The sequence below is a fragment of the Toxotes jaculatrix genome, chromosome 4 (assembly GCF_017976425.1).
Source record: "Toxotes jaculatrix isolate fToxJac2 chromosome 4, fToxJac2.pri, whole genome shotgun sequence".
NCBI classification, from domain to species: Eukaryota; Metazoa; Chordata; class Actinopteri; family Toxotidae; genus Toxotes; species Toxotes jaculatrix.
The window spans coordinates 12059844-12083122 of NC_054397.1; the positions used below are offsets into that span (position 1 = coordinate 12059844).

Below are 23279 nucleotides of genomic sequence, written 5' to 3' on the forward strand. Positions count from 1 at the left end.
GTGGGACTTGCCTTATTTTTGGACTGATTATATCAAGATGCGCCACACTTGCACGTACTTCTTAACTCTTTTATAAACAGAGCAATAATATAATCTTAAAAAATATACATCTATTAGAGCAGGATACGACAATATTACCATGTAATATTATCTCCAAAAACACTGCTTCTTTCAAATATATGCAGACTAGAGACTTAATTAGGAAAAACACTGACTGCTTTGCGGCCCTTTGAAGTCTGCTGAAAGAAATCAAGCCTACTGTAAATGAAACATAACAGGAACACCTGAAATTATTTATTTCCTTAACACAGTCAGTTCCGGCTCCTTCCAAACACTGTGGGCTAGTGCAGGGCTCAAGCTACTGTAGATAAAGATGATTTATGGAAACCCATATTGTATTTTGCATATTTCAATTTCTGTGAAACAGAGATTGTATTTTTTTTCTGTCACACATTCTGTGGATTCATCTTTCATTCCTGATAGCGAATGTATTAATTGAGTTCACTTAAAGTCGTCCATTATGACCTTCCTGATGTGTTTGCACAGTGGAGTTAAAAACTTCACATCCTGTGTTTTATGATGAGAGAAAAACAATAGCTCAACAGCATATTGATAAATACAATCTGACTCGGCAACCGTTTCTGCAGTAAATTAAAACTAGAAATGTTCTGTAACAAGTTATAGTCACGTATTCAAAATGTTACTTAAGTGTTACTAAAACATTCGCATCAAAATACACTTAAGGTACCAAAAGTAAAAGTATAAATGCTGAATAGACCGTTGAATGGAGGACATTTCAATAACGTAAATTATATTATTGGATAATAATTACTGATGTGTACTGCAGCTGGTAAAGATGAGGCCAATTTTAATTACTTTATATACTGCTGGGTAGTTTATGAATGTCCCCTCAGGGATCTGAAAAGTCTTATCTTATTGTAAAGGGACACAAAGCTCAATATTTGTCTCTGGATTGTAGTGGAAAAACTGACTGAAGATTGATTGAGGTGGTAGAAAATGGAAATTTTAAACTTAAGATCAAGTACCTTAAAATTGTTCTTGGTTACAGTATTTGAGTTTTTGATTATGTGATTACATGTACACGTAATTAGCAGCACTTTGTGGGAAAAAGGAAGTAACCTTATTTTTCAACTGAACATTACTGCACACTCGATTATCTAATGGTGACTGATGGAATAAGTGACGGGCACAAATTCTTCATACAGAAAATTGGCATGCATGTCAACTTACCTCAGGTGATAAACAGTCAGCCACAATTATGTGACTACACAAGTGCGTGTCCCCAACACAGTGTGGTTCATGGTGGCTCACCCATTAAAACAAAACAAAAAAAAAAAACATCTTGTGCTGTCAGTCATATCCATTTCTTTAATTTTGGTTTCTGTGTTTGACATTTAGGGGAATTTTTTTTGCATTCAGATTGAAGCTAAACAATGTAGGCCACTGGTTTTGAAAAGGAAACAAAAGGTTGAGAGACTTAAATGAGACACTGACAAAACAAAGCAGTTACTGTAGCTACTTAAAGAGTCTTGGAATTAAGTGTCATATCCAATGAGCTCAGTTTGGTCAGTTTTCTTCCCACAAACTCCTGTCTCCTCAGTCCTTAGCGCTGAAATCTTCAGCGCTCATAGCCTGGCTAAAGGGACACAGCGTTTCTTCTTTGTGGCTTGGAAAAGAACGAGCAGGCAGTGCGTTTTGGTTCAGTGACTCATTTCCAGTCCACACTTTCCAGTGAAAGCCTCAAGTGACATCTCTAAGGGTGAACAAGGCTACCAGATCTACCAAAAACTAGCTTCACTTTAAAAAATTAACTCGCAAAGCAATGAGAGCCTACCATGGGAAGTAACATCCTGTCACTCACCCTGAGTCTATGCACTTATCCTCCCTGCTTATTCTCTCTCACTGGGACAAAAAAAAAAACTATAAAAAGTAAAACCAAACCACATAGGGTGCATTTTTTTGTCTTGGAGATACATGGAACAGAACTTAGTGCAAACTCATCTCTATGGGAACCACGCACAGCTGACCAGCGCTGTTCTGGCATCATAAATTAAAGGTGGAAGTAAAACAAAAAGAAATAACCATCAAAAGTCGCTGCAGGTCTGCACGAGAGTTCGCCACAGTTCAGGACAGGGTTCGGGCACCAAAGAGTTGCCAAATGCTCCTTGTCTCCTATAGTTCTCTTCATCATCATAACGTGGTCCTTCCTTCAAGTCCCACTTTCTTCAGAGCTGTCTCAATCATCTGAAACTGTCACTCCATCCATTCATTCACCCATTCGTCCATCCATCCACTCATCCACCCATCCATCCTTTCAAGAGTTCAGTTTCAGCCCACAGAGTTTCTTTGCGCTTCCTTGACTTCTGCTGCCTTCAGCAGTGTCACAGTCCCTAGGAGAAACAAGGCACCCTGTCCTTGCCTTCACCTCAGGGTTCACTAAAAGGCCACAGACAGTGCATCTGAAGGCCAGGTGCTCCTGGTCGCTTCCTGGTCTTTGACCCCTTGACCTTTAACCCTGGCTCATGGATGCAAAGGTTATCTAACCTTAAGAAAGAGGTGGAGAGAGAGAGGGGATTGAGAGGGAATCACAGGGAAGAGGGAAAGAGAGAGGGAAAAAGTAATTTAATTACACTTTGTTTACTTAGATTCAAATACCAACCGTGAAAATAAGAACAAGAACGTGATGTGAATGCTGTGAATGGACTGGAAAACTTAGGCGGACTCCCTGTGATTCATCAACAGCGATAAAACAGCAGCACAGACAAATCTGCAGACTAAAAGAAGATGTTGAGCACGACAGAATCAAAAAGAGCTCTGCAGAGATCAAGGTGAGACTGATGTCACAAAAAGCACTTACACTACGAAGCCTCATTTAAGTGAATGCTTTGAATAGCTTGACAGGATTACGAGGTAATCAAGCTCAGAAAATTCCTCTGTAAGCCAGGAATATATTTGTGTTTCATTTGTGTGTTGCATCATCCATTCTTACTCTATCCTAACATTTTCATTCTCAATTGAGTGCTTACGCTGGATCCTACCTGAGCTGGAGCAGCTTTTGGTTGTTTCACATGAGAAATTTCCATTTTGCGGTTTTAGTTCTTGCTTTTCTCACCGGCTTGTTTGTGGGGCACAGCTGAAAAGGTGATGTCATGTATTTCTCTGCACCAAACTGAGTCCAGCAACATTTGCATCAAAATTTAATGACTTGATGGGTTATTTGCTTATGTTGCCAGCATTGCTGCTCAAATCTGACCAAACCACACCCACACAGTGCTGATGTAGCAGATTTCAAAGTCCTAATAAATAATAAGAAAGAGTTTTTTTTCCACTGTTTAACGTTAATTGTTGCTTATTTATAAATTTTAATTTAATGATATAAAGTGCTGCTTTCAGGGGTTTTAATAACGTTTTTTTTTTCACTATTTAGCCCAAACCAATACACTGATAAAAATTTGTTTAGACATTTTAACTTTCCTTTACATTGTCGTGATATGTGTGTCATAGAGTTTAATGCTGCTGACCTTCTGCAGCTCCTCTCTTAGCCAGGAGGGAAGGGGCTGTCCGAGGCGATGTAGCAGCTTTGACAGCTCCACGTTGTGTTCCCTGTAGTACCTGGAGAGATATGCACGTGCCTGAAGAGAGAAGCAGGGAAGAAAAGGATGGAAGAAGTGGAAGGTGGATGACCAGTCATAATTGGCAGAGTAGGGGAGATGGAGTGAGGAAATAAAACAAATAGGGAGTTGGTGAGTGAGAATTGGACAGGCGGTAAACAGGGAAGTAGGAAAGTAAATAAGAACATATGGAAATAAGCCAGAAAGGAAGGAGAAGCGTGAGAAAGAAGCAAAAAGGGAATGACAGAAGTGAAGGATGTGGACAAAGAGTTGGAAGAAGGGATATTTAAAAGAGAATATAAGAAGGACAGCATGGGAGTAGGGGGCAAGCAAGAAATAGAGAGAGATTAATGATGTGCCACCATCTTTCGATTAGTTTATTTCTCCTCAATAGGACTTTAGTGCCACCAAGTGCCGAGTGATATGAACAGAGCTAAGAAAAGAGAGGTTAGAGAGAGGGAGAAAATTACATGAAGGATGCATGGGAACCATTATCTCTCTCCCTCCTCTGTGCATCCCTCATCTCTCCCTCTCTCTTCTCCCTCGTGTTCTCGCCATCTCCTACCTCCTCATCTGTCCTCTCCCTCTGTCCCCCTGGTGGAAACTGAAATACAGTTTAATTACAGATGACACTGAGGTGCAGCTATTAGCCACGTGTGAGCACATGTGGCACCAACAAATTGTAGGTGTGTGTGTCTGTCTTCATGTGAGAGCAAATGTGTGATTCATTGTCTGCAAGTCTGGTGTCTCCTCTGTGGAATCAGCAGCAGGGACAAAGATTTATGGATTGGATTTTCTCCCTCTACCTTTCTCCCTCCATCCTAATCCCCCCCACCACCATCCTCTCTCTCTCTCTCTCTCTCTCTCTCTCTCTCTCGCAGGGGCTCTGTCACTACTGAGTCCTCATAATTAGGTTGTAACTTTCTGGCTGGATCTGATTGGCTGACAGTTTCCACTCCTATGCTGAGTCCTGTGGGAAATTTTGCCACCATGATGGAGAGGGCAGTGGGCTGTCTCAGTCAGTCAGGCTGCTGTGTTTTTGTTTGCCTCTTTTTCAAACATTTCATTCAGTGCATATATCCATCGTATCCCTCAGCATGAATCTATTTTAATTAAAATGCATAAGTTTACCTCCGGCTCCATAGGAGGGTACTTCCTCCCTTTGCTCTTTCCCAAACATTTAGTCTTTCCTCCCTCAAGGAGTTGGCACCAAAAACCCTTCTGAGGGTCAAACCTGGGAGAAGGGAACAGCAGAGAATATAGGCGGAAAGACAGAGAAAGGGGGAGAGCAAGAAAATTCTTATTAAAAAAATTTTTTAAATGCTGGCTTTGAAACTAAACCTCGGTGCTGCCACATCGCCCGTAATATTTGGTAGTTTTTCTTCTTTTGGAAATTGGGCCTGGAAAAGACAGCCACTCTTACACTCACAAACCAGACATAAATGTTATTATGCATTCAACACGCTCTGTCTGTCTCTTACTCTTTTGCTATTGGTGTCTCTCTGACTGTCGCACTGTCTTGTTTCATCTTCCTTTGTCTCTCTCTATCACCCTCCCTCTCCATGTCTCTCCTCTGTGTTGCACAGGCTCTCTCTCTCTCTCTCTCTTCCTCTCAATGCAGACCCACAGTGAGTGCACACAGGAGTATAGTTTATTTTTATGTTAGTACAGTAATCCACTGGTAATGGCAGGTCTTGAGATGAGATGGTAAAATAGAATCAGAAATATGCATAGGCTATAATTTGTTTTGTTTACACCATTCTATGCAAATTTAATTAAAAAATGTGACTACTTTACTTATTGGTTCGGTTTCATTGTGTGTAAAGACACCCTGAGGAATGAAACTGTGCCAATACGAGTTGGCTTGATTTTTATGATGTACTAACCCATATTAATTAAGGCTTTATAGTTTTAACCATTCAGTCAAGAGCCTGGATGACAACATATTTTTTTCCCTTTTTAAAATGACTTTTTCCCCCCCTCCATGAGCACCAGTGTGCGCAGGGGACACCAGAAAGACTCTGGGTCACTGTTCTTTTTCTGTAATTAAACTACATTACATTTTTAATACATACATATTTTCAAATATTTTGTGGCAAAGACAAAAAAAACAATAAGAGAGAGAGGGACAGCACATGACCAGTTCTAGAGAGTGATCACAAGCTCGCTATTAGAAAGTGACTGTTAAAATGTGGCTCTTAAAATATGTATAATTACTGGGGAATAACTTTACCTGAGATTGATCTTTAATTTATGACAGCAAAAAAAGGCAAAGGCGAAATATTCTTACATATAATGTTCCTGTTATTGGCTCGCTGATCATCCCTTCTGAAACCATACTGCTTTTCTCATTAGCAGAGTGCAAAGACTGTTGCAACCTGGCAGCGTGTTATGTGACAACCTGTCACAGGCAAGGAGACGGTGGGTAACTTTCAAAGCAAAGTATCCTTGTAAATGCGTGTGCTTCTTGTCATGTGTATGTAGGGTATGCATATATATATATATATATATAAACACATTATTTTATTTCATTTACATGTGAAATATTGAAAGAGTTTGTGCATATATTATATATATTTACATATATATGTACATTTATGCACCTTGAGTTTTCAGTTGGAGCAAAGATATATAAAGATATACATTACTGTTAAATGCCATTTGGCAGTCAGAGTATAAGGGTTAAAGTGGATGTGACTGAAAGATGCAAATATTGTACTTTATCTGCATGCATCAGTGCGTGAATAAAAGCGGGGAAAAAAAGCGTTAAGTGGTTCTCCTTCAGTTTTTCTCTGACAGGACAGGAGGACGAAAGGAGAGTGGGGATTAAATAAATAGGCTCTAGTGTTGAGGATCTGTCAGACTGCTGCGATGTCAAAAGAATGAGAAGGAGAAAAGAAAGATTAGGCTTTTGTATGACTCGTTCTTCACCCAAAACACACACACACACACATTCACTCACAACACACACTCACGCACACACAGCTTCGTTATTATTCTGTCAAAATGCATCTCTCTACAAATTATTTGTATGCATGTGGGCTTGTGATTCAAAACAGAGGCACTCTCTGTCCCAATCTGAGCTACAAATTCTAGATGTCCCTGTCTGGAGATTTGAGGGCTCGCAGGCAGATTGCATTCTGATGAGTGGTGCTTGAGAAATAAACAGTTTACCGCTTCCCTCAAACTTAAAGGTCACATGCAACATCTCTAATGGAGGATGAGTTGAAACAGACCGTCAAGAAGTGAAAGCTAATTCTCTTGAGAAAAAAAAAAAAAAGACTTTGGTTGACATGCATAATTTAGGAATCCATTACGCATATTAATATCTGAACAAACTGGTTGTACAGTATATCACATAAACATGTGATGTTGTTTCTGAGTTGTGTTAATAACGATTGAGACCAACTGGTCAGTGCCATTTATTTTTGGTGAGGAATGTTTAAATAAACTGCACTGTATTTCCACATTACTTGTTAAGGTAAATTTTGAGTATACTAGCAGGATATGATCTATTTGTGATGGCACACATCATATATATCGGCTGTACAATTAAACCTGTCTTTTTAGTTTGTTGTGAAAAACAGCAGAGAATATTTTTAGTTCATAAAAATTACTGCAGCGACTTATCTTGGTTACTGGCACTGGTGTCTTTGCTGTTTTAGGTCCTCTGGACCGACATTGTGCAGTGCACTAATCTTTTCTTCTTCATTTTTTTTTTTTTTTAAAGACAGCTGTGACACAGACAGGCAGGATGTGTAAGTGAGAGGACAGTCAGTGCTCTGTTGGGATTTGATCCCGGGCCAGCAGCTATGGAGGCTGAGACTTCACCACTTGATTGTCTCTTGATAAAAATAGGCATCAAATTGTTGTTGCACAAACAAATTCACGACTCCGTTACAAAATACAAATATCCTTCATGAACCTGTGCATGACAAAATTAAACAATGTAATTAGACGTTAATATTACTAACGCATTTGGAAATGATTCCAGATTCATGCCTCAATAAAAATAATGAATTGCAAACAATTGCTCCCTATGTTTCTTCACACTGTCTTGTATTGTTAATTTGCCATTATATCCATGAATTTCTCAACATACATATGATAAGTTTTAAGTGGAATAAATGCCTGTATTCATCATGTTACCATCAGTTTCTTCCATGCTGTTTTTCCCCCTCTTGTTCATCTCATTATCTCTTGCCCATCTTGTACACATATCCTCTGTGCTCTATTCAGCGAGCACAGAATTTCTTTTCCCTATCCTACAAATACTGACAAAGCCTCAATCTGTGTAAAGCTGCACATTTCATGGCTCAAAGAAAGTAGTGAACTGACCATCTGCTATTGGCTGATCTTTGGTGCCAGGTGATGTCACTGTCTGTTGTACTATTCAGAGAGTGACACCACCTGGCACCAAAGACTGGAAAAAGAGGAGATGGCCAGTTTGGTACTTCACTGTTCACCAGTAGATGTCAGGCTTCACACAGATTTGGGCTTAGGGTCTTGTTACAGATGGAATCTGTCCAGTCATTTCTATTACAGTGCATGCCATATGAAAGATGCCCTTACCCCAGGATGCCAGGGATCGAAGACACTGAAGACAGAAAGGAAGAGAGAGGGAGAGGGAAGCAGAGACTGACATACTGGGTGAGGCACTTACGTAAGGGCCTGGGAGTAGTTGAAATGAGGAGTGACTCCTAGGAACTTCTGCACTTCATCCATTACTGCTGCAGGGTCAGTTCTCAGCTGATGGCCATCTATGATCAACACCTACACACAGATATATTAACAATGTAACACTGGCTACTGTTCAACTAACTGGTTTGTGCACTGCAACCCATTCAGGTCCTGGGTAAAAATAAAAGCACAGAGACAGCTCCTTCACTGAAACTTGATCCACTTTAATAACTGCCACTAAAGCTGGAAACAGAGCATAACATTAGAAACACCTGTCAGAATAATGCACTCCAGTACAATACCAAAACTATCTATGCACTAAGTGCTAAAACCTATAATTTAAATAACACATCTGTGACGGTGATCACAAAAACGGATCGTTACAGGCATTGTAAAACTAGACTTCATGGAAGGACGTGTATTGGACTGCATTAAACTGCAAAGGTGTGCCTAATAAAATGGACACTGGGTGTATACATACAGTGAGGTCCAAAAGTCTGAGACCACTTTCCCATTCACTTGAAAGGGAAAGTCGCCATTCCTTCAACTGAGTCCCTTATCGCAATAAACATCAATGAAGTCAGTTAATCTCAACAATAAATCTTCAAACATCCTCAAAAGCTGTGAACAGCTCACATCTTACAAAACCAATTAAAGGCTTAAACATAACAGACTGTATGATCTGTGCATGTGTTCGGCATTACAACGACAGAGTGCAACTGTCTGTGTACATGTCCTTGTGGGCCTGTATCTGTGCCTGAGCATACCTGGTTAGCAGGGTAGTACGTGAGCCACCTCTCTAGATGTGTGGAGTAAAGACCGGGGATGAGACAGCGGCTCTGTAGGGAGCGCAGCTCGGCTGGTGCTCCCGGTCTTGCACTGATGACATCATAGAAGGTAAACCGCAGGGCAGCATGGTCCTCATGAGCTCTTTGATGCTGGGGAGGTTAACGGATACAGCCAGATGAGCTTCAAAGAACTCGCTATGACTGAACAACTGCTGTCATCCAACCTCTTGAACATCAAGTGTTGTATTCACAATCTTGCACAAGGGACACTTTATATTGTGGACAATGACATAACATGCCGCTGACATTCATGTCTCATTAATCAAACAGGATTATGCAGAAGATTTCACCATCGTGTGACATTTCCCAAACTGAGATGTGCATATAAACCAGGCTCACTAACTCCACAGTCACAAAGAGAAATAAGACTCCAAACACAATTTTTGAAAATAACTAAATACAAATCAGTATAGAGATAAAGAACGTCTTATGATGAAGTAGGAAGCTGTAGAGAGTTAAAAGTAATACAAGTGGGGTCACTGGCATCTAATATATTCTAAGTGTGTTTGTGTATGTACCTGATACCAGCTGTAGGCCCTGTCAGAGGGGTTGATGAGCAGGGTGATGATCTTGGCCTTGGGCAGCAGGGCCGCAGCTCGCTTTGGGGACTCCTCTGAGGGGAAATAGTTGGCGCTCTTCTCAAACAGGAAGTCCGTGCTAACATTAGAGGGCACAGGGAAAAACTCCATGTACCTGAGGCAACAGATACACAGAAAATTGAGAAGAGTATATGATGCATGTACACATTCACCATGTACACCTCATTAAGAAGCATCACATCCAGTCATCTGGAGTGTAAATTTACTAAATTCTTACACATTTTTTTCAAAGTCACACACAACTTCTAAAGTCACGAAGTAAGAGCTTTTATCGGTGCTTAGACAATGAGCCCACCATAAAGTTGACGATATAATTTGAACAGTGTTTAATGAAGAATTTTCAGAGTCAAGTCTTTTCTGGATGACTTCGGAAAAGGCACCAGCTGTGTCTCTGTCAGCAAAGTAACCCATTTATGGGTCAATTTAGGCAGCCATATGTCTCCTGGCTTATGTTTCCAGACTTAAAAGATCATTTTGAAGACGCTGTTGAACTGTTTTGAACTGCTTAATGTATCATTGACGTCTGCAAGACACACAACAGCCAGTAAGAACCTCACAAAATAAATAAGGGATGTTTATAATCGTTCATTTCACCTTAGGCTCTAACTAATAAAAGGCAAAGAGAGAGAATGAAAGATGGTTGAGCGTGAGCATGTGTGCGTGGGTGTGTTCTCACCAGTCAATTCCTTTGTGGTAGTTGTTGGTGTTGAAGAACTGGACCTCCTCATAAGTCTTTGGACTGGGGAAGTTGCTGGAGATGGAGGGATGCATGAGTAGGAAGAGATAAAGTGCTGTCGTTCCTGGAAGAAAGGGCATAATTCATAACTGGCTCGTTAATTCAGCTCAGCAGAGAGTAGTCCATGTGTGTATGTGTATATCTCAGTGTGCGTGGGCGTGTGTGTCAGTGAGTGTGAGAGCTGTCAACCACTGATCCATTCTGGATGACTTTTCCCTCTGCAAGATTTATATCTTGTTGAGAATACACTTTCTGAGTGTGAGTGTCTGTGTGTGTGTGTGGGTGTGGGTGTGGGTGTGGGTGTGCGCGTGCGCATGCAATGATCACAGGCCTCCCCATCAAATGATTCAAAACCATTTGACACCAATCAGCACTGGGGCTTTGGTTGTGCCCTCTGTTTCACCCTCAGCAGCTCTCTTTTTGCCCCGCTCCCTGTACACTTACTCCTACACATCCTGTAACATGCCCCCCTTACCCTGTGTCCTATTTACTTCAATGTCCCCGACATGCGAGGCATACCCTTCAATAAAATGAGAAATTATTGTACTGGAATTGTTGTTGGGCTGTTAATGTTGCTATAATGACCCTTCCTCCCATTTAGCAAATTATCACTTGGTTAATTAGCAGCATTATGGAGCCTCCTCACCTCTCAAACCAAACACCAGTAATTAGAATTCTTGGAATCACAATGGATGCAACATTTGGGACCCATATAGTGTATAAAGATTGTTAATAACCTCCTCTTCTTTTTGTCCCACTGACAGAGACAGAGTAAGAAAAAGAAAGAGGGAGAGGGTGGTAGCTCAGTACTGTATCTCTGTGCATCTAAAGTAGATAGTATGTGGGTAGAAGAAAGGAGGTAAGAGCCTCCTCCTTTGTCTTCCTCTGACAGGACCAAAGGAGCGGGGGGGATTAAATGAATGGGGCTCTGATGTGTAGTATGCAGACACCTGGGCACACAGAAGGAGTCTCTTTGTTGCACGTGCATGTCTGAGTGTGTGTTTGTCTGTAGCTTACCTGTTTTCTGTGGTCCTATGACCATGAACTTGGGTAACCTGTCACAGGTTTTCTCTTTAGACCAGATGTCTTTGTGTCGTTTGTCATCACATGGATTCTGTAGGAGCAGAGGCAAAAGATTAGAGGTTACAGTGATGATCAAAGTGATGCATACAAAGTCATAAGTGCACAAAGGATTTACTACACAGAATGAATGAATGAAGTTCTTGTTATTGTGTCATGCATACCAGCTATTCCCAGACACCACAAAGTCATATGCCAGCATATATATTTTTAAACAATGAGAAAGGCAAAAAAAAAAGCTTGAACAACTTTCACAATCAAATCGTAATTTCTTTATTGATTATAACAAAATTCTTAAATCACCAGCAAAAACACTTACTTGAATAAATAAGAGCAAATACTAGTTAAATAGTTCACTTTCTTTTCCAGGCTTTTGAGACAAAGTTAGCATACTTAAACGGATCAAAATTAAAGTACCAATCCAGTTTTTCGATCATCTGTACACCAATACATTTCAGGGATTTGTTGAGTCATTTCATGGAAAATGAATTCTTTTTTCTCCACTCCATCACACACCTCACGCAGTCTGTTTTCTTCCTCAATATTTTTCAATCTACATAATAAGAACATCTCACTGCATACAAATGCACAACAAAAAAGTACAGACATGCAGAAACACACAAGCCCATACATGTGGGCAAACACCCATGCAAACACACCTGCCAGAGAGGGTTCCTTTGTTCGGGGAAAAGCTGGAAGTATTTGTGGGCGAGTTGCAGGGGTGGGAGTGTGTGGAGTTTCAGGTTTGTCCACGATCGAAGAAAGGAGGCCAGGTGGACGAACGTGTAAAGACCCAGTCGATCATTGCCATAGTTAGAAAGGTGGGTCATGAATATACTGATCTGGAGTGGAGAAACAGAGACAGAGTAAGGGAGGAGAAGGGAAAGGGAATGGAGATAAATACATACTTATTGTATTGTGCAAAACTGTAATAAAGTCAAAATCTCATTTCCCAAGTTCCAAAGTTTGTGAAAAACTGAGGCAGTGAGTAAATCTAATTACTGTTGTTGTGGCTGCGGTGGAAGGCAACCAGATTATTTCTCAGTGTGTGATGGTTTTAAAGTCGCTAACAGAGCAGCTGTCCACTGGGTATCAATATTTGCTTCCACGCTGCAAAGTGACACACTCACTTTTGTTATGTAAGATTATACATTAACTTTCAGAGCAATACAGTCTCACGGATAAAGCCCGAGAACAGATAAACTGAAAGCGATGTATTCCTAACTGATAAAGCCGAGGAGGCAGCACAATACTCCTCGTAGCCACTGGGTGATGGGAGAGATGCAGCTACACACACGGGAGAGTGTTTTTGAGTGTGTCGGAGTGTGTTCATGACGGTTAATGTGTGTGAGGGAGAAGGAGAGACTCAGAAGGAGTGATAGTGTGTTGGTCCAGGCTATCTGTCCACGCCTCAGTGCTTTTATAGGCTGATCAAAGAGACAAGCTAAGATAGCTGCTACAGACAAATGCGCGCGCACGCACACAAACACACACACACACGCCTCTTTTCTGATTGGAGAAAGCTTGGGAATGTGAAGTATCTGGATGAAACAGTAACATCAGCCATTAAGATATGAATTATTTGGTGGATGTGAGCATGTGTGTGTCTGTATGTGCATGAATGATTGTGCGTCAGTGTATTTGGGAGAATGCCTATGAGTGTGAACACAAAGACACACACAGTGAATTTCCTGGTGACAGAAGACTGTCGGTGCTCCTCTTTAACGCTGAAGGTTGCCGTAGATACAAAGCGACACAGTGTCGGGGTTTGATGGATCAGCGTCCGGCCGACCTGGAAAGCTGTTCAGAATACTGATCGCCTCGGAATACTGATGGGAGGAATGTGTGTGTGTGTGTGTGTGAGAGAGACACCGTGGGAGGGAGAAAGAGGAACAGACGTGTGTGTGGCCACTTGTGTGTGTCTTAGTGACAAAGAAAGCAACAGAGAAAGAAGAGAGAGGAGCGAGGGGATGCATGTGATTTTTTATGCGTATGTGAGTGTCTGTGCATGTCAGGGTAATTGTTTATGCATTTGTGCGTTTGTGTATGCCAGCCCAATTGTGTGCATCTGCCACTGCCTTCTTATCTTGTGCTCACTCTAAGCAAACCAGCAGCGCACCATCCAGCCTTGCCCGCTTCATATCAATCTAGCTGATATAAGAGCAACAATGTGGAACCACTGTCAAGGCATCACCAAGCACTCAACCAGGAACAACAAAAATACACACCACTAAAAACTGTTTGTTTGCTCCTCTTGTCCAGTGAATCGTAATGTCAAAAAAAACTATGTGAATATTGTAACATCATAAATATGAATGAATGTTATAAAATGAAAAGCTCTTGTCGTGAAATGCAGACAAATCTGACCTGAGTAAATAAGATGCTATAAACAATGTTGAAGTCACACTCCTCTCCCTTTTTGTGTTGTTTTGTGTGTTTTTTTTTTTTTCTGAAAGCAGGCTAGGTGATCAAAAAGTGATTTATGTTCCCTTCGAACCACTCAATACCCTATGATGTCTGACTCAGGCTGCGAGAAGACAGGGTATAGTGTATTTACGTGTGTAGTGCATTTGCAGGTGTGTGTGTGTGCGCATGAAAGACAGAGAAAAAGAGAAGTGGGGGGGGTCAGAGTGTTATTGAACATGGAAACATTCATTATGGGGCTTTAGCACTGGCTGCCAAATTAAACAAAGGCGGAGAGAGAAGATGATTTGTGTTAGTAATTGCTGGAAAAAAAGAGGGAAAAAAGCACAGAGAGAGGGTTAACAAAGGGAAAGATGGAGAGACTAACTTTGGCAGGTGGGTCTGAATTAAAAAACAAAAAAAAAAAAAAAGCCATTTGTGAGTGTGTTAATCTCTCGACACTGTGCAAGCCCCAAAGCCTTTCAGTGGAAGGACTCACTGTGGCTAAGAATTCAATTATCTGAACCATATAAACCATTTCTCAGCATCTAGTGCCACGTCTCATTTCCTGAATATTGAATTGCTTTGAGTCCCCTATGCTCCTTTAATAAAGAATACTGTGCTAATAATTTAACACCAGAATTGGGCTCAAATCATACTTGGAGCCGGACTGGGAGAGAAGTGTAGAAATAAGAGAAATAAACCCCAGCCCACAGCCTCCCTCTTTTAATCTTTGTCCCTTGTCTTTTCCTCTCATTGCCTCTCATATGCAGCTTAATTCTTCTTCTCTCATCCTTTTAATGTCTCGCCCTCACTCTCTCGTCTGCTACAAAAAGTCACTTGATGGTTCTTTTTTTTTCACCCCTCTCTCCGATCTCATGCTGACCTAGATGCTCTGATGAAGCATGTCAGTCCAATGTGGAGTGATGTTCTTCAAAATCCATATACACATGAACACGCAGGCACACAAGCGCTCACACACACAGGCACACACACAAATGCCATTTCTTGGAAGATTAAGAGAACATCAGTCATGTATTTGAGTTTGTGACATGTTCCAATCCCCTCTAACATGATTGCATTTTTGAAGAAATTACTTGTTTTACCGGCCCTTGGTTGAGTATCTATCTATCTATCTATCTATCTATCTAAATGTTGTTTTTGTCTGATACAGAGTAGGAAGAATCATATTTTCTAAAAGAAATTTTAAATTACTGGAGTCAAAAAGCCCAAAAACTTGTTCAGAGAAGGTCTGTGTGACCAGAAGCTTAAACAATAAACTAGAGCTACACCATCAGTACCATACTACATACTGATTCTAAGACGAGTATGCAAACCAAATACGGTCAATTTCTGAGTGTGCTGTCAGTGGACACTATTCTGCCAAAAGGCAGAATAGTGGGTAAGTAAAAAAGGAAATGGAGGGGTCGGTCACAGCTGGAAAAAATAAAACCAATTGTGGGTGTTCAGAAACACATTTTGCTTTTGGTATGTGAAATCTAATTGACTGTGGCATTCTAAAGTCGCAGTTTGATTGATGTCTGATTTTGCATATATGCTATGATTTCCTGTTAGAATAACTCAGTGTGCTGATTTATTTGTATGCTAACTGCTAAAGCAGTACATCACGATGATTAGTATGTAGCACACACTGTACTGTATAGAATTAATAAGCAGTATGGCTTTGGGACACAGCCTGAAAAACCCTTCATTTCCAAGAATTGCTGATGGATACTATTGTCCCATAATGCATTGGACAAAAGTAATACAGAAGCTGCTCACAGCTGGAAATTATTAACTATTACTGTGGACACTGGTGAGACAGCCACAGAAATGATCTGTTTGCTGTGTGTTTTTAAGTGACTCTAGTATTTTAGAAGTGCAGTTTGATTGATGCGCAGTGGTATAATTCAGGGGTCTTCAACGTTTTTCAGGCCAAGGACCCCGAAACTGTCCTTGGCCTGAACCATAAATATGTTCAATTCATGTTAACGTATTTTTAAAGACATTTAAATTTGTGGGGAAAAAAATAACAAATAGATTTAAAAAATTGCCTAATCAACCAAAAATTTCACTACCCCTCTGCAGACGACGTATTATATCTCTCTACATATAATATTATATAATTTTCTGTTAGTATAAAACAGTTAGGTGTACTTAGTGCAGAACAGTATACATTTTACATATGTAAGTTTATATAAGTATGGGTGTATGAGTTTATAGTACATACTCTATACAGTTAGTTTATAGTATGGACATAGTAATGCAATGAAGTGAAGAACAGAGATGTTTAGACCGTCTGTCTGTAATCCTCTTTCTTCTACCACTCTCTCACTCCCTGTCCCGGCCTTCTGTGCTGCTTTCTCTGTTCTTCAATGTGTAGCTGTAGCAGCCTGTTTCCCATTACAGACCACTTAGTTCCACATACATTTCTCCTTGATTGAATTGTTATTGCTACTAAAAAGAAGCCTACACCACCCCCTCCCGTTTTCATTCTCCCTCCTCCCTCCCACCTTCATTGTCCTCTTCCCCCTTCTCACTCTTGCAGTGGCTCTCTTCGCTCTTTCCTTCTCACAGTCCATCTCGCTGTCTCTGTCTCATCAGTGGATAATTGAAAGCTGAACGTCAAAACAGCAAATGCTTTCGATTCAATTTATTTTGCCTTCTCCAGTCAGCATCCACTCGCCCTGTCCTTTCTGGCGTCTTTCACTGCTTTACTCTCACTTTCTAATTTCTCCTCCTGTTTGGATTGTGGCTTATTCTGTGTGTGTGTGAGTGTGAGTGTGTGTGTGTTTGAGGGCCTGTATGTGTTGATGAGCTGCCAAAGCCTTCAGTAGCAATCAGCAGGACTACGGAGAAAGGGAAGGAAGGAGTGGAAATGAGACAAAAGAGAAAATTCACGTGTGAGGAACATGCGCAGGTTGAAAATTAGAAAAAGACAGAGTAAAGAAGATGGAGAGAGAGCGAGAGAACCCCCACAGGAGAGGAAGGGTGAGGGATGTGAGGGTGTGCGCTGGATAAAAAACAAGACTAGGAAGGAGGGAGATTGTGCTGATATTTGGTGTTTGGCTAATAAGCTTAGTGGCAGAGCTAAGCGCTAAATGTCAGCCCTGATATATGTCTACAGCTCTGCTTATGTCAGCTGGACACACATTTATACAAACATACACATGCACACATATGCAGATACTTGGATGCTGACACACAAACATGCACTGGTGTGTGTTGGTGTGTGTTTCTGTGGTCTGTATGAGCATCACTTCCTCTCTGTATGTGTCTGGATTCTCAAGTGACACAAGATGCCGTGACCTGAAAATTAAATCTCAATCTGTCTGCCACCTTCTCACCCATCTCTCCCTGTCTCTCTCTCACCATCTCCCTGGCCATTTATTGGGGAATGACTTGTGCCCTATTGGCTGTTTGCAGAGTCTAGGTCGGCCAATCGATTGTCGAGCTTATGTGAGATGGGGAGCTCAATGATTGCTGATGCTGCCCAGAATGATGCAAAAGTACCCAAACGCACTTAGACATATGCACAAATTCACGTGCACACATGCAGCACATACGCATGCACCACACACACCCATCTAACATGTTGGTTGTTGTCAGTGGTAAACTGCCACCGCAGGCCAAATGTGATTTAAAGTCATTGAATGGGAAGTGACAATGTTACCAATGTGCAGATCATCAAACAATTGGAAATCCCCGGGGGACTAAAGCAGTGAGCTACAGAACACTATTGATTACACACACAAACTGCACACACTAATGAAAGCTTGTGCGTCTGCAAATGGGAACATTGCAGGCACAGGCAATCAAATGAATCATCCTTCTGTACATGTGCATGTGTGGACGTACGTCACTGCAGATAACTCTCATTTAGTGTTTAAATTGCTTTTATGTTTAATAGGTCTCTTCATTAAGAGATACAACAAGAGGAGAGTTTCATCTTTTACTGCACTGATTAAGAAAAGGATGGAGTGAGAAAGAAGGACAAAAGATCACGGAAAGAACTGAAAAAAATGTAATTAGCCTCTGTGTGTTTCTGGCTTTCAAGAAGAATTTCAAACCTTTTATGTAATATATATGAGTGTGTGAGTGTGTGTTTCTTGCATACCTATCCAACAGTGGACCTCTCAGTCTTTCGATACTCACCAACAATGGACGAGTGATACAAGAGGGGACATTTTGGAGGTCCACTGTTCATCATGCCATAATCCATGCTATAATTAACTCTAAAACTCTATTTCGAATTTATTTAATTATAGCCAAGAGCTGACCCAAAGGTGTTTCAGTGTTAAAGTTCATACTCAGCACTGCCTCCGTAGGTTGGAGCACGGATTTTAACATAGCCCCAGGCAGGCTTTTACACTACAGGTTGGCTATTTAACTAACTGCATACTGAGGGAAGCAGTCTCCTAAGTAACACAGTTTCAAGCTTCACACTGCATTAAACTGAAGAAGGCAGGGGAATACAAATATTTTCAAATCTAAAAAAAAAGAAAAACAATGAGGTAAAATAAAAGGATCAGGTGAAGATAAAGATTGCCTTCTTTCGAGCAGGACTGAAGCTCCAGGTCCTGACAACAGGTGGGATTTGCACCAGACACCGCACAACTATCACCTTATGGTTGTGAACAAACCCACCACACTGATGAGTTCCCTTCACACTGGGAGCTCTTCAGTCTTCACTGAACTTCCAACACCTTCACTGAAGGTGTTGCGCCTCAAAAGGATCAAACTCACAACCTCAAACCTTCCAAAGCAGTGCTCTAAGAGAATGAGCTTGTTGGTCAGATATTTGACCTTTATCTCCTAGGGCTTTTGAATGTCTCCCTAAACGTGCTGAACTTCGTTCAAAGTTCTGAGGTTCAATCTTTATGAGACTCAGTGAATTTTAAAGTCCAACACCCAAAGTGGAGAAGCAAAGGTTCTAAAAAAAAAAAAAAATTCTGCTCATAAGTATCGGGCCAAATGGTTCAAGGTATTAGAGGAGTATTTTGAAAGTTTGAGGTTGTGGGTTTGATCCACTGGTAACTTATTGAATTTTGACGTCAGACTTCAAAATGACGGACGCAAAAAGTAAAGCTGCTCAAATGAACAAAAGGCTGAAGTTGTCAGGGGGCTATTGAGAAGGTTTGAGGCCAAGGGTTAAATTATTGAAGTCCAATATCCAAAGTAGAGAATAGGAACTTTGCCGCTCAAACACAAGCAGGTTAACTCTTGGCTACAATTAAAATAAATTCAAGATAGAGTTTTAGACTTAATTATAGCATAATTTATGACATGACCAGCAATGACCGTCCAAAATGTCCCCTGCTGGCTCCCTAGTCTCTCTCTCTCTCTCTCTCTCTCACTCTCTCTCACTCTCTCTCACACTCTCTCACACTCTCTCACACACACACACACACACACACACACACACACACACACACACACACACACACACACACACACACAGGTATCTGTTTATTGCCCTCTGGCACTAATCACCACCTCAGCAACACACAGCTTAACAACAACAAAACTATAATGACGCCAATATGATAACCTGAAAATTGGGTGACATTTTGATGGACGATAATATATAAGCTATATTACTGTCAAAACATGGAATTTTTAAACATACATAAACGAGAAAACACCACACAAAGACACACAAACAGTCTGCTTATACCAAAGCCTAGAGCAACAAAAATCATTAAATGCATTAATATTGTTACAAAACAATGTTTTTCCACCATGTTTTTTTTTTGGTTTTGTTCCTTTTTTTCCAGTTAATTTACTGTAATGTCTCATTTTTCTGATGCAGCTAATTTTGTTGTTGTTTTAATTTCATTTTAGAACTCAGTTAAGAAAACTGTTAAAAAGCATAATTTATCATCATTGTTATATAATGCTATTATTGCATTACACTATTATAATGAACCTCACCATTCTTTACATTATAATAGTTGCACTTAAAACCAAAACATGGCGGATAATTGCGAACATTACCAGGACCATCATTACTATCATTATAATCAGTACATCATCAGCATTCCTGTGTCTTCTGGGCCATTATGTGAGGAAGGGGTACTACGTCACAACTAATGGAACCTTGATTGATGGATAAGTCCTACCAGTAGGTTTGGCTGGTCAATGCGCGCACACGCACATGCACACACACACACACACAGACACACTTCTGGGTCCTTTCGGGTGATTTTAAGAACCAAACGACAGCCAGTATATACTATGATTTTTTTTGTACAAGGGAAGTTTTAAAGGGGAGGGTGGGTTCATGTAATTTTTTTATAAGAACACATTCATGATTATCCAAGCGATCATTTACCTTCTTTTAAATCACCAGCAAAAAAAACATTCCCACGGGTTATAGTGCCCTGTTGGAAATAAAACCCTTGGTATTTCCTTGGCTCTCCTGGAAGTCTTTAACAGTCTCTGTTATTTTCAACCAAAAGCTCTAAACATAAAACTGCTGGTCTTCCTAAAAGTATGTATGTTTGTTCAGCTTTAGTCATGTTGGCTTGTGCTGCTCACACTGACAGCCACAGAGGTTCAGGTTTGCGAAAGGCCGCCTAATTATTAGTCCCTATCACATTTCACTCAGTGGAGCATGTTCAAATTGGATGTGAGAAGGACTTTTATGTGCTTAGGCGACCATTCGTCTGGTACAATATCCCAACAGAGTCCTTGTATTCGTACAATTTGTCTCACTTAGTATAACAATACATAACAAGCAATTCAGCCCCCAAAATCACTGCACCTGTTAGACGGGAAAAGGTAAATTACGCTCCCTCTAATTTTCACTCCATATCAGCCACCTAGTTCTTTGCCTATTATTAGAAAGCCATTGTTGCTGCTCGAGGAAATGTAAAAACACTTCACTTCGTGTGGACCTGAGGACTTTTTGTGCAACCTAATACAGAGAAGTTTGGAAAAGAAAAATTAAACATTTAGGAGTCTTATTTTGAATTGGATATAAACAGATTTCTACTTTGTAATATCAACTGTCAGTTGAGAGTAGTACAACAAGCATAAACTGTATTTCTATGCAAATCTCATATGTTGTTATCATTTGAAAACAGTGAAAAACATTGTGCTCAATGAAACAAACAGGGATACGCTGACATGCAGGGACAAAGGAGAGAGACAGAATGAAGGGAAAAAACATCCAAATAAACAAAACAGTGAAGAATGGAAGACAAAGAAAGAGAAACACAAAGTAGTAAAGAAAGAAGCAAAAGAAAGATGTCAGGAAAAAGAGACAAAAGAATGAAAGAAAATAAGAAAGAATTAAAAAAAACAACAAAAAGAAAAACAGACAGAGACAAAGTGGTGCAGAGAGAGAAGAAAGCCCTAGATTGGGTTGTTGTGAGAAGCTGCACTTGACTCTGTGATGTTCCCTGAGTTCTGACAGCTCCTCTAGTTCAGCACTCCCCTACCTGACACTTCAATACAGCCTACTGCTCCACCATGAGCATCTTTGTGTGTTTGTGCATGTGCACGTGTACGGTTTGACTCAGAGAAAGAGATTGTTGGGGGGGATAATTCCTGTGAATTTCTTCTACCTTAAAGAGTTGGTGTGCATGCGCCTGTGAGCACGAGCACATGGATGAGCATCTTAACTGCCACCAAAACCTAATTCTGTTCCTTAATTCAAAGCAGAATCGAGTTGAGCTGACATACGCAGCAGGGAGGGAGGATGTGTGTGCGTGTGCGCGCGTGTGTGTGTGTGACAGCAACCCCCCTGTGGTGAGACCTAATTTAAAGTGGGGAGATGAACACAGCTCCACAGTGAGAAGCAGCCCCTGACAGGAAAAGAGACAGACACACACACGCGCGCACGAACACGCACACACAAAGCAAAAATGAAAAAGAATGAACCAGACAGAGAGGAAGTTACCTTTATAGAGAGAGAGAGAGAGAGAGAGAGAGAGAGAGAGAGAGAGAGAGAGAGAGAGAGAGAGAGAGAGAGAGAGAGAGAGAGAGAGAGAGAGAGAGGGAGAGGGAAACCCAGTTGGTGGGTCTTTAAGGTGCAAAAATCAAAACAGAAAGTAACAGCCCTCCCTGTTTCTCTCTCTGTATATCCGCTTGCATGTGTAAGAGTGTGTGTTTGATTTTGTGTGTGGTTTCTCTGACTCACTGGGTTGAGTAGCACTGTGAGAAACAGCTCTCCCCCACGGATGCTTTTGTCCAGTTCTTTAGGTCCGCCAGGGTATTCCTTATAGTAGATGGTGTGAGTAAACAAGCCACACGTCTGTCGAGGCAGCACCTACACACACACAAACACAGAGACATGCGACAAAAGGAGTTGTTAATGTTTTCAGTTTATACAGTAAGTGCAAATGAACAAATAGCTTATGATAACAGTCAGCCAAGCTAAGTATGATCAGCAGGTACTCGTTTCTTAAATAAAAAAAGAGAGATTTTATGGCAGAAAAATCTGTTGTTTTATATGACCCATCTAAGTGTGCTGCACTGATTTTGTATTGCACTCCATAAACAAACTTTAAAATGTAAAATCAGTGGAGCTTCCCTTGAACTAGCACACGAAATCCCCATGATACAATGACTTTAGATTAAAAAGGAAACTAAAGCAGATGGTTTTGTGTGAGGTTTTTCAAAGTCCTGATCAGTCACCTATTTCAAGGCCAACGCACAAACAAACCAGATACAAAGGAGACTTAAAATAGAAATACTTTAGCTGGCAGCATAAAAGATGACAGATGTATGGATAAAATGCACAGCTTTAGAGTCAAGCTTTTCTACACAGCAGTTTCTAAATATGAAAAGCGGGCAGCAGAGCAGGTCAGGGATATTCTGACGTGCTGTGTCATGCAGCATATGGTAATGTTAATTATCGCAGTGAAGAAGCACAGGTGCCAGTTTTACAGATGGCTCAACTCACATCCTTGCAGAGTGTAACAGATCTTTCTTATAGCATGCATTTTGACTTGTCATAGGATAAAATGCACAGGTGTAATTAATAACATAAATGATGGCTCCGTTCCATTTAGGTGTTCCAGTTCCAGGACTCTGCATTTGTACATGCTGGCTCACTGACACAGCTTACTGGGACACTTAAATAAAAAGGAACTGTCATTAAATGTTATGAGTTCCTCCTGTGCTTTTCCTGTAATGACAAGTCAACATGTCTGCTGTGAAAAAAGGCCCATAAGAGCCAAATTAGGGTTGTCAAAGGACACGCCATTTACTGCCTCTAGTGTACTTGTGCTATGAGTCCTGAAGAGCTGTCCAGCGGAGATTACTTCACTACAGCAGCAGAGACCCTATTTTC

At 40.8% G+C, this 23279-nt stretch overlaps 1 protein-coding gene across 3 annotated transcripts in view; it reads right to left on the reverse strand.

The window, feature by feature from the left end:
• Positions 1-1749: 1749 nt before the first annotated feature.
• The window catches only part of ndst3 (N-deacetylase/N-sulfotransferase (heparan glucosaminyl) 3), a 42698-nt gene continuing 21168 nt past the window's right edge, over positions 1750-23279 (reverse strand). The window contains exons 6-15 of one of the 3 annotated variants that reach the window (XM_041036718.1): positions 22125-22253; positions 12235-12417; positions 11513-11609; positions 10436-10559; positions 9679-9853; positions 9080-9250; positions 8296-8405; positions 4764-4866; positions 3543-3653; positions 1750-2560 (exon numbers count right to left, since the gene is read on the reverse strand). In XM_041036718.1, coding sequence (XP_040892652.1) covers positions 2531-2560; positions 3543-3653; positions 4764-4866; positions 8296-8405; positions 9080-9250; positions 9679-9853; positions 10436-10559; positions 11513-11609; positions 12235-12417; positions 22125-22253 — 1233 coding nt within the window. In that variant the 3' untranslated portion in view covers positions 1750-2530. Of the gene's footprint in view, positions 3654-4763; positions 4867-8295; positions 8406-9079; positions 9251-9678; positions 9854-10435; positions 10560-11512; positions 11610-12234; positions 12418-22124; positions 22254-23279 lie in introns of all 3 variants that reach the window. The other 2 variants (XM_041036719.1, XM_041036717.1) reach the window with 2 other exon arrangements.